The sequence below is a fragment of the Rattus norvegicus genome, chromosome 6, assembly GCF_021556685.1.
Source record: "Rattus norvegicus strain SHRSP/BbbUtx chromosome 6, alternate assembly SHRSP_T2T, whole genome shotgun sequence".
NCBI lineage: Eukaryota > Metazoa > Chordata > Mammalia > Rodentia > Muridae > Rattus > Rattus norvegicus.
In genome coordinates this window covers 20,659,548-20,678,303 of record NC_141539.1, presented here as the reverse complement: position 1 = coordinate 20,678,303, position 18,756 = coordinate 20,659,548, and the positions used below count along the sequence as shown (strand labels likewise).

At 43.3% G+C, this 18,756-nt stretch overlaps 1 protein-coding gene and 1 long non-coding RNA gene across 10 annotated transcripts in view; one reads left to right on the top strand and one right to left on the bottom strand.

Annotated features, from left to right (window-relative positions):
• The window catches only part of Map4k3 (mitogen-activated protein kinase kinase kinase kinase 3), a 169,308-nt gene that overhangs the window by 20,613 nt on the left and 129,939 nt on the right, over positions 1–18,756 (bottom strand). For 4 of the 8 annotated variants that reach the window (XM_087552203.1, XM_087552206.1, XM_087552205.1 and 1 more), the window contains 10 exons: positions 17,314–17,372; positions 15,701–15,733; positions 11,961–11,999; positions 11,701–11,754; positions 9,432–9,474; positions 7,985–8,144; positions 6,956–7,068; positions 6,549–6,590; positions 4,984–5,068; positions 2,794–2,873 (listed from right to left, as the gene is read on the bottom strand). In XM_087552203.1, coding sequence (XP_087408329.1) covers positions 2,794–2,873; positions 4,984–5,068; positions 6,549–6,590; positions 6,956–7,068; positions 7,985–8,144; positions 9,432–9,474; positions 11,701–11,754; positions 11,961–11,999; positions 15,701–15,733; positions 17,314–17,372 — 708 coding nt within the window. The remainder of the gene's footprint in view (positions 1–2,793; positions 2,874–4,983; positions 5,069–6,548; positions 6,591–6,955; positions 7,069–7,984; positions 8,145–9,431; positions 9,475–11,700; positions 11,755–11,960; positions 12,000–15,700; positions 15,734–17,313; positions 17,373–18,756) is intronic. The other 4 variants (XM_087552204.1, XM_087552208.1, XM_087552207.1 and 1 more) reach the window with 1 other exon arrangement.
• LOC148005073 (uncharacterized) lies at positions 11,058–15,849 on the top strand. Of its 2 annotated transcripts, none has more exons than XR_015622777.1 (2): positions 11,058–12,181; positions 14,160–15,849. It is a non-coding gene; the product is annotated as an uncharacterized LOC148005073 (long non-coding RNA). The 2 variants fall into 2 exon arrangements; XR_015622776.1 differs by having other exon boundaries at positions 11,058–12,185.

Sequence of the window (18,756 nt, the reverse complement as noted above, 5' to 3'; positions counted from 1 at the left end):
GCAGCAGCAGCAGCAGCAGCAGCAGCAGCAGCAGCAGCAGCAGCAGCAGCACCCAGGCCTGTGTTAGAAATGCCAGTTTCCAGGCCTCACTCACACCCAGCAGAGCAGTTCTGAATGTGGGCCAAACATTGCACAGCTGGCAACTCTGAGAGCCGCCAGGGCACACCAGCTTGTTTGAGGGCTTGTTCTGCTAATTCCTATGGGTCTTTCCAAAATGGACTGGGATGAGGGTAGGGAATAGGAAGAACGGAGAGGTGATGAAACAGGTGAGACTCTAAGGAGACTACTTTATTAACACAGCAAGTCATAATGAAATGCAATAATAGAAGGGAGAAACAAAGTAAAAATCCTCATCAATAAACTCAAATAAAATAAAGCGGAAGGCTCGCAGTCCCCTTATCTGGTATGCACACTCATGAACCACTAACAATCACGGGCCCTGAACTGTCTCTTAGATTCAGATTTCAACACATATCTGCTTCTTTCTGCTTTCCATTAAAAAGCTGTAACCAAAGTGGGGTGGCAGCAGCAGGAGGCTGGCACCAGTGCCGACCTGGGTAATCTAATGCGAGCACAAACAGTACTTTGTTGGTGTCGTACATGGGACATGTGTTTTGTGACTGTCAACACTCATAAAGGGAGTGCAGCACAGAAGCCTTTCATGTGTTCAGCACAGGGCTGGCTTGCACTTACGGTTAGTTTTAGGCAAGTGTTGGATTTCATTTTAGATTTGCTTTTTAACCACCTTAAAAAATACTAAAAGTTTTTAGATCATCCATGCTTCCTTTAGTAAGTTAGGTTCTGGGTAACATATTCAGTTATAGAAGAACGCACCAGTTACGAAGGACACAGTCAATGTTTTGCCCAGGTCTGTACTTTCTTGAGTACTATGTGACTTCAGTTAACTTACTTTTGTATTTTTTGTTGTTTTCTTCTTACTTCGTTTTTAATAAAATGTAATTTATATATTGGACTCTTCTCTGGAAGATGGAGTACGTGGGTGTGTGGAGGTGACTCAGTGGTTAGGAGCACTGGCTTTCTTGAGGAGGACCTGGGCTTGATTCTTAACTCCTACATGGCAGCTCAGAACTATGTGTAACTCCACTTCAGGGGATCCGACACCCTTTCCTAGCCTCTGTGGTACTAGGCACCCACAGTGCACAGATACACACACAGGAAAGACACCCATGCTCATAAAAGTTTTGAAAAATTAAAAAGTTGAGGGGCGTTGAGGGTATAACTCAGTTATATAATTCAGTTGAGGGTATAACCCTGCCTAGGTTGTGCAAAGCCTTGGGAGTTTGGTCACGTACCCTCTTAAGAAAAGTGTAAGTAGCTTGTGCCCCTCAGAGACACTGAGGAGAGGACAGCGTGTGTAAGCACTGTGTGTGGCCCAGCATCCTTTTTTGGCAATACTGAGGTTTGAACCCAAGGCCCTGAACATGCTATACAAGAGCTCTGCCAGCGAAGGCGCCTGACTTCACATTAACTTACACAGGCCTTCGATATTAGTATCAACATCACTATCACCAGCCCTGCATAGTGTTTAGTGCTCCTGGTCAAAGTGCTTCCGTCTCTGTATCTGTTTCTTTTTCAATACATTTGCTGTATTACAGTTGACGTGTGTGTGTGTGCGCGTGTGCGTGTGGGTGTGGGAGGTGCATGTATATGGTACACATCCCATGGACGCCCGAGGACACCTTTGTGAAGTGAGTCCTCTCCTTTCACCTCTATGTGGGTTCAATCTGTGGACTGAACATGGATGGAAAGTGGCAACAATCCTTTTGTTTAAATTATTTAGAAATTATACGTGCATTAGAATCTGCCTGCATGGAGGTATGTATGTCGCTTGTAAGCCTGGTGCCTGGCGAGGCCAGAAGAAGGCTCTGTTTTCCATGGAACTGGAGTTACAGATGACTGTGAGCCACCGTGAGTGTGCTTGAACCAATCCCAGGCCCTCAGCGACATCAGCAAGTGATCTTAACCCAAGCCGCACCTTAAAAAAATACTTTATTAATTAACATGTTAGGTTTTTGAGCATCATGTATCTGTGTCAATACGGGTGTATGTACATGTATATGTGTGGGCATTCACCTGTGTGCACAGAAGCCAGAAGAGATCCCTTGGGGCTGGAGTCACAGGTATTTGCCTGATGTCTGGCTTGTTAATGTGGGCATGTGCAGATCTGGACGCCAGTGTTTACAACTGTGTAGCAAGTGCTCCTAACCACTGAGCCATCTCTCCAGCTCTCTGTCTGAACTTAACATATCTTCACCCTTTAACTACAGTCTCATCATCTCCCACTATTCCACAAACAGAGATTTCTAAAACACAGTTCTGACCTTTAGCTGGGTATAGAAAGCTCTGGGGTTTGGCAATCTATTGTTATTATTCTAGATTCCAAACTGTCCAATCACTGCTCCCCAGATGCCACACAATTCCAAACTGTCCAATCACTGCTCCCCAGATGCCACACAATTCCAAACTGTCCAATCACTGTTCCCCTTGCCAAAGCGGAGCTGTGACACTTCTGTAGAGGAGCTTTCCCTTTGAGAGGTGCAACATTTGCCTCTGTGGCCTACCCTTTAGAGAGCTACCCAAGTAGTGCTGAGTCTGTCTTTCACTAATAGTGTAAGCTTCCCAAGGGTAGGAACGGAGACTGTGGCCTTCTTCAATATGTAGCATATGGATGCTCTGTGAATGTTTTACAAATAAAAGAAGTGTCAATCATAGCTGAAACTTATTTCTAATGTCTACTTAAATAACAAGAGAGAAATACAGATGATAGTTTACCTGTTCCATTGATGTTTCATGAAGTTCATTGAGATTAAGGGTATAAATGCCCTCTTCAGCGCCAAATATCAAGTACTGGTCTGAAATAACAGAGGCTTCATTAATTGACTTCAGTAGGCAAGATACTTTAAAGGTTTACACCAACTAAGATTCAATAAATCTGTGTTACCCCTGAAAGATTGTGATTTTTAAAGGTTTACTACACAGTGGAATTAGATTCTCGTAAACTAAGTTACACACAAATGTTATTCTCAGAACAGTGAGGAGGCATTGCCTGGGAGGATAGAGGAACCAGCTGCTAGACTCACTCACAGAGGGTGTGGCTGACTGCCAGAGTCTGCAGCGGCTTTTTCTAAAGTCCCCTAAAGAGAAGATCATGCACAAGTAACGCCACACGAAAACTAAGAACTAACTCAAATTAGAAATTATTTTTACCTATGTGGTGATTTGAATTAGAATGGCCTCCATAGGCTCATATATTTGAATGCGTAGTCACCATGGAGAAGGACGGTTTGAAAAGATTAGAAGGATTAGGAGGTGTGGCCTTGTGTGTTCCTGGGGAGGTGGACTTGAGGTTTCAGAAGCCCTCGCTAGGTGGCTCTCTCCTGGCCTGGGTGGCTCTCCCCTGGCCTGGGTGGCTCTCCCCTGGCCTAGGTGGCTCTCTCCTGGCCTGGGTGGCTCTCTCCTGGCCTGGGATCAGGATGCAGTTCTCAGCGACTGCTCCACTACCTGTGCTGACAAGCTCCTCACCATGAAAACCTCTAAGCCTCTGAAACTGTAAGCAAGTCTCCAGTCAGTGCTTTCCGGAGCTGAGGACCGAACCCAGGGCCTTGTGCTTGCTAGGCAAGTGCGCTCTACTACTGAGCTAAATCCCCAACCCTTTCTTTTTCTTTCTCCGGAAGTGCTTTCTTTTAGAAGAGTTCACGGCAATAGAATGGTGACTGAGTCTACTATCTTTTTGGCCATTACGGTAAGCACTAACACAAAAGCACAGGATCTGGGACTTGAAAGGCAGAGAAAACAAACTAAATGAAATAGGTGCTGAGGATAGAGCTCACGGGAGAGGCCCTGGGTTTGATCCAGCACCACACAAACTAGACATGGTGGCATAGGCGTGTAATCACAGCACTTGGGAGGTCCACGGCACAAAGTGGACCAGAAGTTCATGATCATAACTGTGTAGATAGGAGATTTGAGCCAGCCTGTGCTAAAGACTTGGTCTAAAACCAACCCAAACCCACCAACCCAAACTAGGACCTGATCAATGTTCAATTCCCAGCACCCAGATTGCAGCTCACACCTGTCTAACTCCAGTTCCAGGGGATCCAACATCCTCACACAGACATACATACAAGCAAAACCACCAATGCACATACAAATAAATAAAAAATTAAGACCTGGGTATCTGTGAAGTTACATCTTCTAGATGATATGAGAAATGTAGCCAGCAGCCTATCTGATGGCTCTTAAGACATAAAAAGGAATTCACCCTGACCTTCTCTAGCTGAGCTGAAGTATGCTAGGCACAACTTAGAACACGAGAACTGCTAACCTGTGCAGGGCTGGTTTAGGGCTGGTTTAGGTTGGCTAGGGTTGGTGCTGGTGTAAGACCTGCAGTCAGACAGCAGCGGGTTTAAACCAAAGTGCTCCATCAGCCACTTGTGGACAGTGAATCCCAGTGTCAAAACAAAGTACAGAGTTTAGACTTTTAGGAACATATACATGAGTCTTCTTATGCATATCCATGTAAGAATACATACATATGTGTCTTCTTGTACACATCCATGAGTCTATGGGTGTTCACACAGCTAAAGAGAGCTGCTGTGAGGCGGGCATGCAGATAGGAGGCCTGATCCTGTGATGTCAGGCAATTCCTAGAGCTAACTGCAGCCTCAAACTACAAGGAGAGTACAGATAAATATATTTACCTTAAATTTACAGAAAACGGCAAAACTCTTAGAGAAAGACTCCCAGAAAATAAATAAAATGAACTGGGGCTGGAGAGATGGCTCAGCAATTAAGAGCTCCATTTCCTTCAATAAAATACTGTCGTTGCCCTTCCAGAGGCCCTAGAACACATACAGCAGCTCACATCTGTCCAGGGGGTCCAAAACCCTCACACAGAATAATAAGCAAAACAGCAATGAACATTAAAGAAAAGAAAAGGAGCAGGAGGAACTGTGGAGATACCTCTCGTGTCCGGATTTATCCAAGATGTGGCACAGTGGATTTTCAAGGGACATCCATTAAAAACCTTTGAAAAACATGCTCCCATCTGAAAAAATAAGGACTCATCAACATAACAGTGACAGACAACGGTCCCTGACATAACATATAAGGCGTAACTATATGGGAGAGCAGAGGGTACACTAAAATTAGGATCACTTCAAATTTATAGAGATAAGTGTGTCAAGCCAGCTGTCCATCTAGCTTTTCTCTGGACACCCACAGTACGGCCACACGCAAAGTTTCTTGGTATAACAACAATTTTGCTGGAGAGAAAAAAAATCTGATATTTATTTCCTGTGTCATTTTACAATAAATAAGTCAGTCTCAATAATCAATTCTGTGTCATAAATATCTTGCCAGTAAGAGTACGAACCCTTTATCAAAACAACATAATGCTCTTAGGTAAGAAGAAAATAATAATCCCCACAAAGGAAATGTTCTTGTTTGGTTTTATGATAAAAATGCCATCTTTGAGGTCAGGCTTGCCTATAATTCTAGCAGTCGGGAGTAGAGGCAGGCAGCAGACCTTTGTTATTTTGTTAGTTGAGGCTAGCCTGGTCTACAGAGGGAGTTCTAGCACTTCAGAGAGAGACCCTGTCTCAAAAACAAACCACCACCAACAACAAAACAATCCCCCCAAACAAAGCCAGTGATAACAAACTAAAAACCAAACCAAACAACCACACAACCCCCCCCCCTCCCCCCCCCCCCCCCCCCCCCCCGGCCACCAAAGAAAACCTCAACAACGATGACAACAACAAATCATTGAACTTTGCATTGTAAACTGAAAGCATGCAGGGGTGACTTAAAAGCTATACATATTTCAAACGTAAAACACACACTCTAAGCGGAGCAATCTGCAGACAGGAAGAGGGTGCGGCAAGCAAAGGCCCTTGCCTCCAAGCCAACCTGAGTTTATCCTTAGGTCCCACATGGTGGGCGAGGACTCATTCCAAAAAGTGGTCCTGTGACTACCACAGATGTGCTGTGACAGAAGCACATACATACTTTCACATATATGTGAAAGTAAAGAGACACACACACAGAGACACACATGCACAAATATATACACAGCAATGCACATGCATACACATACTCAGAGAATACACATGCATGTGTACACATAAAAACATACGTGTGTGTGCACCCACACAGACATGTCCATATACACATGTATGTGGACACACAAACACACATACATGGGCTCACATGTGCAAACATACAGAGAAACACATGCACACACATACACAGAGAACACACATGCATGTATGTGCACACATGTGCACACATAAACACACACGCACACAGAGACATGTGGACACACAGACAGACAGACAGACAGACACACACGTAAAGTTTTCTTTTTTAATATGAGGAAAGGTTCAGTGTGACTGTGACAGTGCCTGCTAGCATGTCGGTGGTAGGGGGTGGGTGGGGGAGCAGGCAGACACAGTCCAAGACGTATACTGAAACAATTCTCACTATGTTTACTTTGAAAAATCAGGTATTCGATACCGAGTACTTACATGCACTTTAGGTGTTGGGGGAAGGCCATTACTAATTGGCTTCTAGAAAAGGAATACAGTGTTATAATTTTTTTGCTGATACTTGGCAAGAAAATACTATATTTCAAACATTTCTTTGAATAAAATACACAAGCAGAATATCACCACAAAATAAAAGAGCTATTTTTAATTATCCATGTTCTTCCCAGAGCTACTGACTGCTCCCCCAAACCAGTTTGGCGCCATCCTTTCCCTAGGGAACTGTATAGTTCCTATAGCAAAGGCACCGCTACGACGTAAACAAACACTACCACTACAGTCAGTCCAGACTACAGTATCCGTACAGTAGTTATGGAGTACACACGGCTCTGGTGTCAGCCCATCCAAGAGTGAGAAGAACGGAGTGTGATGCGGACACCGACACTTACTGGCACGTCCTTCTTCTCTTTTCTGGAGAGGTTCGTGCCTCTCTGCTCACTCTGCTGCTGATGCACCGACCCGTCCCGTTCACCATTGAGCTGGAAGGAGCTCACCCCATTGCCTTCAGTAAAACATGTTGTAAGATATTGTGAGAGGACGAGTTTTAATGAAAAAGTTCAATAATTAAAAATTATTAAACAGGAAAGAGGTTCATTCTGAATTTGAGATCTCTCATTAAGAACATTCATCCGTGAAGTATGTGTATGTTCTTCTAGTTAAACCTATTTTGGGCATATTGGGTAAATTTAAATTCAGCTCTTATCTGATTTAACATTTATTTCATTAAAAAGAGAAAAATAGTAAATTCGTAATTATGTTTAAAGAATGGAGAACTCCTATTACAAACAGTTATCAAGAAATGGTAACAGCTCTTTAAAGTTTCTCTGGACATCAGAGGAAAGTTATTAGATGGTACCTTCTAGTATCAATTTATAGACAATATCTATAAATACCAATCATTTTTCTAAAAGTGATGAACTAAAATTAAGGAGTAAAAACCCCAGCTTTATAGTTGCTAAAATGAAAGTAGCTTGCACTACATGTTGTTTGTTCAAAGCTTGACCTCCTTAGACACTGTAGGCAGTGGTGGGATCGAGTGCACAGCAGTCTCCAAAAGAGGGAGCCTAACGGGGTAGACGCTGTGGGGAGGACTCAGTCATTCCATGCACTTGCTGCTCTTTCCAAGGATCCAGGCCCACATCTCAGTACCACTGCCTAACTCCAGGACCAGATCTGACGCCCTCTTTTGGCCTCTACTGGCATCAGGCTTGCAGGTGAAACACACACACACACACACACACACACACACACACACACACACACACACACACACACACAGAGCAGGGAGTAGAAAGCATGTTTAACAGCCATGCTCTTGAGATTTTCTCCCACAAAGGATTTCAGGCATCTCTTGAACAGTACCCTTCACTTCTTGTAGAACAGACCTTGTGAGAGCTGGATCTGTCCTCCACCCTCACCTAAAACAGCAGGCTTCTGCGGGGGTAGCCTGGGGGGTGGTGGTCTAGGAGGAACGTGGGATGGCTTTGCTGGGCTCCCTGATGAGGGACATCTCTTGATTGTGCCTTGATTACTGTCCTCAGAAGAATGTGTATCCTGTGGTATGGAGATGGATTTAGGCTAAAATAACACAGAAAAGGCAATCAGTGATTACATAATTAGTGTGGACCACTGAAGTAAATATTAGTGTGGGTCAGCGATATTCAAACTGTGTTCACAAAGGAGAGCCAAGGGTGTTTAACATTCAGGATATCCTAAACGTGTACACTAACATGTCGAGTTTTGCAACCGTGGAAGGGGTATGAATTGGTTGCTATTCCCTTCTATTAGTGTCTCGGAGCCCTTCCCAAGCAAAAGCGTCCTTGTCTTCTGAGTACATCCACCTTCTCTTCTAAGTCTGAAGCTAATCACTGAGTGTCAGGTCACTCTACACTGTCCCTTACGTAACTGGCATGTTTTTGTTAAAGTGTGGTCCTTCAGGTTAGGGAGAATGGAAGGAAGCGCCTAGAATGCTCACTAGCACAGTAAGACAGGATGCTGGGAAACTTCTGTGAGGCAGGAGAAACACCTCCCATAGCTAAAGGTTTGTAGAATGTATACATTCTTCCAAGTGTGCCCTTAAGGTGCCAACAATCGTCACAAGCAAGTGCAGCCCCTGTCATCTGTGAGAGCTGAGATCTTTCTCAGTAATACAGTACACACAACAGAAGCCAAGGCTGCACGGCTCTGACTCAAGCCACAACATGACTCATCTTATAACTGAAACTTGTTACGAATACCAACCATACTGCTACCACACCCCTCGTTTCTCCTCAGCGTCTGCAGATGCTGTCTCCATGCATCCGGCATGTTGGGATTACTTTACTACCCATGACGACCTTGTTAGCAGAACGCTTGCCTCACATGCAGAAGGCCCAGGCTCATCCCCCAGTGCAGCCAAGGAAAGGAGGGGGTTGTCATTACGTTGTTTTCCAAAGCTGCTCTCTTATTTTTGTATTTTTCACTTACAATTCTTTTCTGAAAATTAAATGGCTGTGATGGTAGTTTAATCTTTGTCCACTTTCAGCAATCAATAGTAAATTTATAGATTTTCAAGGAAAAAAATCTTATGAAAATGTAAGATTTCTAGCTAGGTTGAAAAACACCAACCTCGAGATTATTTCACAGAATAAATATTTAAGATGTGCTACTTAAATTAGTACTAAGTCAGCATTTTCAAAAAGGCAAAAACGAAATTATGTTTTTAGGTAATAATGTCAACTCTTCATTTTTCCTTGTGGATGGGAAATAAAAGTCAGCTATGGTAGCCAAGGCAGCGCTAGTGGGAGAGCTCTCAGAGCTCGTGGGCAGTGGGCGGGCAGTGGGCAGGCAGTGGGCTGGCAGTGGGCGGGCAGTGGGCGGGCCTACCTTTGGTGGCAGAGGAGGTGGGACTTTTGCTTTCAAGGTTGAACTAAAAACACAGAAAAAATAAAGTCAGAACTCTCCATTTGACAAATGAATAATTAAACACAATTAATTTTCAAAGACATAGAAGAAAAACCTTCAGAGACAAATACTGTTTTCTGGGTCATGAGGTTTTTTTTTTTTTCCCCCAAATTATTTTTGTAAAATGTCCAAATTCTCTTGAATGAACCATTTAGAAGTGGGTAGATGTGCGTCTTCTTGGTCTCCAATGCTGTAATGGATCCAAATGGGAAGATGGCCACAACTCTTTTATTTCCCTCAGAAGGTAAATAGGGGGATAGGGAGCCATTGTGCTGGGATGGTTAGAATATAAACACTGCACACTGTCTTTCTTGGTCTCTTCTACTGCAAGGATAGAGTCCTGACAAAACCGACATAAGGTACAAAGGGCTCATTCCTGCTCCAGTTCAAGGTGCCTCCAGTCACAGCAGGGAAGTCAGGTAGCATGGTGAACTTGAAACCTCTCCTCAACCAGAGTTCAGCAGTGCTCAGTTCAGCTCACTTCTCTCTCCACTACAGTCCAGGGTCCTCCCACCCACAGTGACAGGGCCTTCTCACACTACTTATCCAATAAGATAACAGACCACAGGCATACCCAGAGGCTGTCGGACACTCCACTCTGGATCGGTCAGGGTGAAAATTGATACTAACCTTTCAATTTTGCTACCAATAGTCAGGGTGGTAATTGATACTAACCTTTCAATTTTGCTACCAATAGTCAGGGTGATAATTGATACTAACCTTTCAATTTTGCTACCAATAGACATGGCACTATAATAAAACTACACACACACACACACACACACACACACACACACACACACACACACACACACACTGATATATAGTCTATGAAGTGACAGGGAATCTCAATAAAGCCAAGATTCACTATAATTCAGAATCCATTTCAGAAACAAGGCTGTAAAAGATGATCAAGCACAACATTTTTCCTAAGCCCACAGGACGAAGCGACCCAGGGTCACAGGAAGTCTGTGTGCCTGTCAGTCTGGTGCTCCAGACTGGTGCAGGTGTCTACTGTTAAGTTGCCTTATCTTTCTTTACCAACCCAAACCAATTCACATAAAGGCCCTTATCCCTTTCAATGAACCTCTGTAAACGTGTTCTCTCTTTAAAAATTGTTATATCCAAAGCATTTATTTTCTTTGAAACACATCAGATGAGATAATTAGGCTTTCTAGTGACGGCAGTCAATGCTGACTGACAAGGCTCTATGTGGACCTTTCCCCAGTGGCCTTTGCCGAGCTCTCAATCCTTAGCTGGTGTTCAGGTCTGGGGAGGCTGTAGGCTCTGGGACATGGTGCCTGGGTGATGGAGGTTGCTAAAAGCAGCCTGACTGGATCTTCTTTCCAGTTCCAGCTCTGCTTCCTGGTTAGCACTACCCGAGAGTTCCGAGCTGCAAGCCCCTACTGCCACGGACGAAGCTGCTTGAACCACCATTCGGCCCCCTACCACTACCAACCATATTCTCTGAAACTGTGTGTTGTAAAAACTGCAACAACTATGGGCTGCGGCAGACCTCTTTCTTTTTTTCTTCTTTTTTTTTTTTTTCCGGAGCTGAGGACCGAACCCAGGGCCTTGGGCTTGCTAGGCAAGCGCTCTACCACTGAGCTAAATCCCCAACCCGGCAGACCGCTTTCTTTACTGCGCACCTCAGCAGACCCTTTCCCTAACTGTGTACCGCGGCAGACCCTTTCCCTAACTGTGTACCGCGGCAGACCCTTTCCCTAACTGTGTACCGCGGCAGACCCTTTCCCTATGTTGCTTCTTCTGGCAGGTGTTAGATCACAGCGAGGGAAGAAGTAACTATACACAGTCTAAATGACAACTTAAAATGCTCTTTGTTGATGACCTTTTTTCTTTCCCAATACTATGTCTTCAGTTAGCATTGTAGACTGACTTTTATTTCCTTAAATTATCACATTATGAGAGAATTCCCAGTGTGTTACATACATGGATAGGGCTTTTAGGAGGTCATTAAGTTTCTGAACTAAGTTTCTGTCTAACCCACTCAGATTGTTCTCCCAACCTGAAGCTGATAAATCCAGGTGGAACGGAAAAATGACAGCACGGAGACTGGTTCAACCTACATAGCGTGCTAATTACATTAAAATTATTATTGAGCTGCTAGGACTACACCACTAGGTCAAATGAAATCTTCTCTTTGTGCCAAAAAAAGAGCAACGGAGCTTACTGTTTAGAGTCGTCATCGTCCCCTTCGTCATCTTCTAAGTGTGCCACGTGTCCTCTAGAGAGCAGAAAGCATGGTTAGACCTGCGCCTCAGAACAGCTGCAGCAATTCAGGAGGGGCCTCTGCAGGACAGGACAGATGCCTGCGTCTTTATAGGACAGACTGACAACTAAAACTAAGAAACCACACGTGACAGACAAGGGGAAAGGATTTATCTCCTCTCTGACTTTAGTCCTTCAAGCTTAATTAAAAGCTGTAATTACCGCTGGTGCAGCTCCTCTTCAACAGACTTCAGAAGACTCCTAAGGACAGACAGGAGCGAGGTGAGTAAACCGTTTCTAGTGTGTGCTTCTCGTAGTTTCTGTTTACCCATCAGTTTCCTGAACATATCTGCCACACCGACCATTTCTGTGTCACAAGGCTTATGTTTTAGTGAGACACCTTGATTTTAAGTTGCTACTGTTTTTTGTGTGTGTGTGTGTGTGTGTGTGTGTGTGTGTGTGTGTGTGTGTGTATATATATATATATATATATGTATATATATATATATATATATCCTAAGTGAACAAAAAGAAACAAACTCTAATTTCAACTGAGAATTACTGACTCAAACGTGAGACCGCTCAGCACGAGAAGCCACGACAGAACTGACAAGACAGCTGTGGGTCAGAGCAAGGATTCCCAGGCTCACACTCCGTCTGGAATATTACACCTGGCATTGGAGGTTATATTTCTCTTTCTTAAAATAAGGAGGGTGACATACTTTGGCAGACCCATGCTCTCAGGCAATCCTGCACAATGGAACTCAGCCCGTTGGTTCTCTGCAGAAGCGTGCATGCGTGTGCCATGAACACAGGAATGCGGTAGCAGGCTGCTTTCCTGGAGGACACTCACTCACCTGAGGACTGCTCTTTGGTGGTGTAAGGGCGTAGGGGCAATGTTTTAAAAAGGCTTTTGTTTTCAAGAACGTGAGGGAACTGGGGTGCTCTTGAACACAGCAATTAGGAAGCTACCCACTGTTTGTGTGCTGAAACTCAAACCTTCGTCAGGCTGCTGCAATTACTAGGAGAAATGTCTCTCCCTCAAGCTTGTGAGGTTGTACATCTAAATTGCTTTTCTTACAGTTATCATAGCATGAAACCCAAAGGCATTGTTAGCTGTCTACAGTAGACAATGAGCAGAAGGCTTAGCTACCAAATTTATTAAGCAGGCCAGTCTGAGACATTTTTAAAATGACAAGTTATGAGTCTGAAATGGTAAATGACACAGAAAAACAATAAATCAATTCCAATTTCCATTGCTAGAAAGAACACTGAAGTATCATAGTTCAATGTCATGCTGACTGTGAAGCTCTCCCAGGGCCATAAGCAACAGGAGCTTTTGGCCAGAGTGGCAGGGCAAAGGGAGACAGAGGTGGCTGGCTGCTGAGTCCTGCTGTCCCCTCTGCAGGCCATGTGGCCTTGGTATTTCCACATGAATAGGCACACTTCAGTTCCTGGTATGTACAGTGTGAATTACAGCAGCAGAGGAAGTGTCCGCACTGAGAGGTGGCTGAGAAAAGCACTTCAGCGGCTTGCGGCAAGCACTGAGCACCTATGCTCTTAAGGACACCTGTGGGACACACTCGCAAGACCCACTGTTTGCAGAATACATAACTTTGCCTACTCTTATTTCTGCTGTGGCTTTCTACAAACTATGTGCTATGTGATATGACAGATTAAACAAAGTAGCAGTCATCTTGCAGCAAGTAGAGGAAATATGAAAAAAGAAAACAACACCACTTCCTTACTATTATTACTTTCTCAGAGGAAAAAATAGCTCTTTTCATAAGAATATTGCCTGTCATTGCCCCAGCAGTTTGCTGGACTGCATGGGTGTAGCTGGGATGATTTGCTCCAGACTTGTGAGAACCAGGGGTACTTTGTCAGACAGCCAGGAGCTAAAGAGGAGACACTTGAGCTGGTCCCTTAGGGTAAGACTTTTGTGAAAAACTGTATGAAATACATACTTTATTAAATGAAGATATATCATTATTTTAACATAGTTAAATAAATATATTTGGAAAACCTTTTGTTTGATTTTCCATACTAAAATACTACACTAGCAACAGGAAGGCCTTGGCATGGTGATGAGGCTTTCCCAAGTTAAGCACGGTCTCTGGGGCATGGGGGTCTTTATCATCCCAGAAGATAAGCCAAAAACAGCAGCAACTGCCTGCAACTGGGCCACAGGCCTGGGCTAAACAGTGAACAGCCTTTCATGAACAAACAAGTAGAAACTACTTTTTCCCCATCATGTGGCAGCATTTTTTAAAGGCATTAATATATGAAAATAATTAGCAAGATAGTTTATAGTTTTACTTTCTGTTACCAGAACCAATGGGATCCATATGGCATTTGGCTTTGTGTGTGTGTGTGTGTGGGTGTGGGGGGGGAGGATGGGGATGTGTGTGTGTGTGTGAGATGGGGTGTCTGTGTGTAAGGGGGTGGGGGGGGGCACAGGCTTTCTCTGGCCCAGGCTGGCCTCAATCTTGCTCTGTAGCTGAAGATGGTCTTCGATTCTGATCCTCCTGTTTCCACTCTCTGAGTGCTGGCGTGGATCACTTCATCCATTTAGGCTTGTATGTGGGTGCGGTACTGGGAATGCACTGAGGGCTCTGTGCACACCAGGGGTAGCTGTGCCCCAGCTCCCACACTACTGAAGCAAGAGTCCTACAGGGAGGGCTCTCTCTGTGCCAGCAGCACTTCTACTCACTTCTTCTATGAACGAAGGCATGTTGCTAACAAGTTACAGAGCCCGTAGAGTGGAATAAAGGACATGTGTCAGACTTGTGGCTTTAGAGAAAATGACACATAGCTCAGTTTGCTGAGAGATCCATTACAGGTCCCATAGCAGAGAGCGCTGGAGAACATGGGGCCCTGAGTTATCCCCAAGGCTCTGTGCCGACAAGAACAAAGTTACCTCTGACACTCACTTGCCCTTGGCTGTTGAGGGAGGTTTGGTAATAGAACTGAATGACTATATTGAAATGATGGAAGGTCTGGTGAAAAACTCTAAATTGGAACAATGTATGAACACAGATTTAAGTGACAAGGAGGGAAACTGAGGTGGGAAGCCACCGTCAAGCACAGAGTACATCTGAATTAGCAGAGGGAGCCATGCGGCAGGCTACCAGGCTCACACAATGGCCAGGCTGACTCAAAACAACTTGTGTATGCACTTCCCTGACTGTATGTAAGCACAAGAAACTCGGTATTTTTCTAAAGTGAAAGAGGAGTTCTATCTACCTCCTAACACAATCGCCAACTACTAGGTTGCTACTTACATGTAACAGTCAGTACCTGCTGGGCCCCACGAGTACTAAACAGTTCATGATGGTTATTCATTTCTCCCTCAGCATCCTGAGACTCAGGCACTACTAACCCTCATTTTACCAGAGACAACAGCAGTCAAGGGAAGTGTTCACGGGAAGAGCCAATGCAGGCATGGCACTGGCTTCTAGCGCAGTCTGCCGTGGGAATGAGGATTTGACTCAGGCTTTATTCCTGTCCAGAGACAGTTATCTTTACAACTATGCTCTACACTACAGGCAAAACCAGACAGAGTTTAACTTCCTTTAAAAAATAACTGCTTTGGTTAAAAAATAAAAAAAGGTCAGAAGAACTGATCCCATTGATACCAGAATTCAAGAGAAAAGGAGTTAGTTAGCTGGTATTCTGCTAGGGAAAGCAAAGGCCTGCAACAAACCTAATTCAAAGGTCCCTATGGGGCACCAAACAGGCAGAAGCCCACTAACGGGATCTGCCTCCCTCAGTCTTAAAGCGCTGCCCACTGGAGAATAAAGTAGACATATCGATACAGTAAGAGAAGTGCTACATCCACGCTCACGTCACATGTATGTACACACCTACACATGTCACATGTATGTACACACCTACACATGTCACATGTATGTACACACCTACACATCAAACAGCCAGAGCTAAGACTTTGGCAAACCTACCTTGCCAATGACTCGTTATATAGAATACAGTTCCTTAAGCAGGGATCCAATTCATCAGAAAATGAAGGGTGGGCAAATTATTAACATTTTACCTGGCTAAAGTGGCTACACACACTAAGAAAAGGTCTAACAGTAGGAAAATCAGACAGTGGGATCTGGGAAATCTAGAAAAGCATTTGTAGCTGTATTGTTTTCTAAGCACATTAGTTTTAAAGAAATGGTGAGTAACATATAGTCAAATTATTCAGCCTCTTTAGGTACACGAAAATTTGGCTGCAACAGGGTCCTAAAAAACCAACAGCATTATCTTTAGAAAAGAATGTTACTCAATTTTCAACGTCACTATGCCACAGTGGCAAATAATTTATTCATTGTTGTCCACCAAAACCAGACAATGAGTGGTAATTAAAATTAACTACTGCTTAGGTAAAACTACATCTTCTGTCGGGGTTTTAGACTTATCTTCCCACGTTAAGAAAGAAGGGTCTAGTGGACGGCATCTTTAACTTCAGCACTCGGGAGGCAGAGGCAGAGGCAGAGGCAGGAGGAGCTCTGTAAGTTTGAGGCCAGTCAGGGCTACATAATGAGACCTTATCTCAAAATATACACACAAATAAACAAACAACAAAAAAGATTGAAGAAGAGGTAGGCTAATAAATGACAAATTCCTAATATTTCATATCTAACAAACTTAGATTAAACAAAGTTAGCACACTTCTTTAGCTTTTCATTGAAAACCCTTTCTCTATACTAGGCAGTGTATTAAGTGAAGACAAAAGAAGAGAGTGGTTTACAGTGCTACCCATGAAACTAAGGTGTCTCTCAGTAATCGGTATTCCTCAGTAAGGCAATAGAGGAATCAATGGTTTGAAATCTTAAGTTCTAACTTAATAAATATGTACATCCCCAGAATACTTTGGTAATTTAAATACTCCCTTACAGACTGGTTTACAGAATGAAAATTCATCAATGGAATCAAGAATTAAGGAAAGGCAGGCATCTTGGATTCTCAGCCCTGGCACATGACGAGCTCACAGAAGTCTGTAAACCAAGCATGCCGTGCTTTCACCGCCATGGTGCCTGGTGCGGAGCAGTCATCAGTAGCCGTGGAGTCTACTTCTCCCATGAAACGGCTTTCAGGGATGCACGTCTACTTTTATTCATTTTACTAGCATTTTATTTTACTAGTATACTTTAAGAGACCAGCACAGTGAAAGTTAAAGCATGGATTTCTAAGCAGGGTGAATGATTTTAAATGGTTTTAGCTGTTCTTAGTGGCCAGCACATCTGGGAGATGTGCCAAGCCAAGCCAGTTTTGAAGAGGGTGAACAGGTCAACGTTAGAAAGAAATCAACCACTGAGATGCAGATTCATCATAGCTGGGGTAAACTGTAACAAGAAAGATCTGCAGATGAGGTCAATACACAACGTTTAGGCTCATGCTCCCAGATGACAGTTCCTGACGAAAGATGGCCAGTGGAAATGAGAAAGTCAAGGGCACGTTGCACAACATCTACTGGCTCGATACCGTTTACTACCTTAAATATTAAATGTAAAATATAATAATACTAAAAACAATTTTTGAATTTAGGTTTTAAAAGAACTTTACTTACTTGTTTCCACCTAAAAAGTAATTACTTTGGTGTCCTTGCCCGTACTCTAATTGTAGATCCTAGTGACACACAAAGCAAAATATTTAGCACAAAAGCGTAGCAATCAGCATGCACTAGTATATATTACTTTTTAAAAAGAAAAGCCCCAAGCCCCAAATAAATCTGTATTGCTATACACTCTTGAAAAGGAGGCATGGCGGCACCTCCAACAGTACAGGATACAGGGTAGTATATCTTGGTTATTTGAGTACTTTTCTGGGAATTTTTTAAACAACATCTAAAAGTTTTATTTATGGATATTGCTATCTATTATAATTTGTATTTGTAAAAATTAATTAGTTTATTATCTCATAGAGAGAAACAAGCTCACATAAAGCATTGTCAAGCTATAATGAAGCAAAAAAAAAAAAACCCCAAAAAACAAAAAACAAACAAACAAAAAAACCCAACAAAAAACGGAAGACAAAACATAATAAGCAACAAAGCCCATCCTGGTTTGACTTGTGTGTGGTATCTAGAATGACCGTGTCAGTGTGTGTGTGATAGACACACACACTCACGTTTCTATTACTGCTTCATTCATGCAAGTAATTCATTGATGTTTTAAAGACATAAAGCTACTGCAGAAGTGAGGTATGCATGTGAACTAGTACAAGCCCAGAAACTGCACTGAAGGAGGGTTAGGAAGGTCTTACAGATTAAAACAGTAAAGTTCATTCAAATAAGTACTGAAGAGTTCCTTGCCTACAAAAGCATTTTGCCTGAATGGTGCAGCCTGGAGAGAGCTAAGGATTAAAATTCAGAAGAATGAGCAATATACAGGTTCTACTTAAACACCTTCTTGAGAACAATGTATATCCACCAACCATATAAGAATTAACTGAGGAACAGCTAATGGCTGAGAAGCACATAAAGAAATGTTCAACATCCTCAGTTGCCAGGGAAATGCGAATCAAAACAACCCTGAGATTCCACCTCACATTAGCCAGAATGGCCAAGATAAAAAACTCAGGTGACAGCAGATGCTGGTGAGGATGTGGAGAAAGGGGGACACTCCTCCATTGTTGGTGGGATTGCAGACTGGTACAACCATTCTGGAAATCAGTCTGGTGGTTCCTCAGAAAACTGGACATAGTGCTACCTGAGGGCCCAGCTATACCTCTCCTGGGCATATACCCAAAAGATGCCCCAACACACAACAAAGACACGTGCTCCACTATGTGCATAGCAGCCTTATTTATAATAGCCAGAAGCTGGAAAGAACCCAGATGTCCTTCAATAGAGGAATGGATACAGAAAATGTGGTACATTTACACAATGGAGTACTACTCAACTATTAAAAACAATGAGTGCATGAAATTCTTAAGCAAATGGATGGAACTTGAAGATATCCTGAGTGAGGTAACCCAATCACAAAAGAACATACATGGTATGCACTCACTG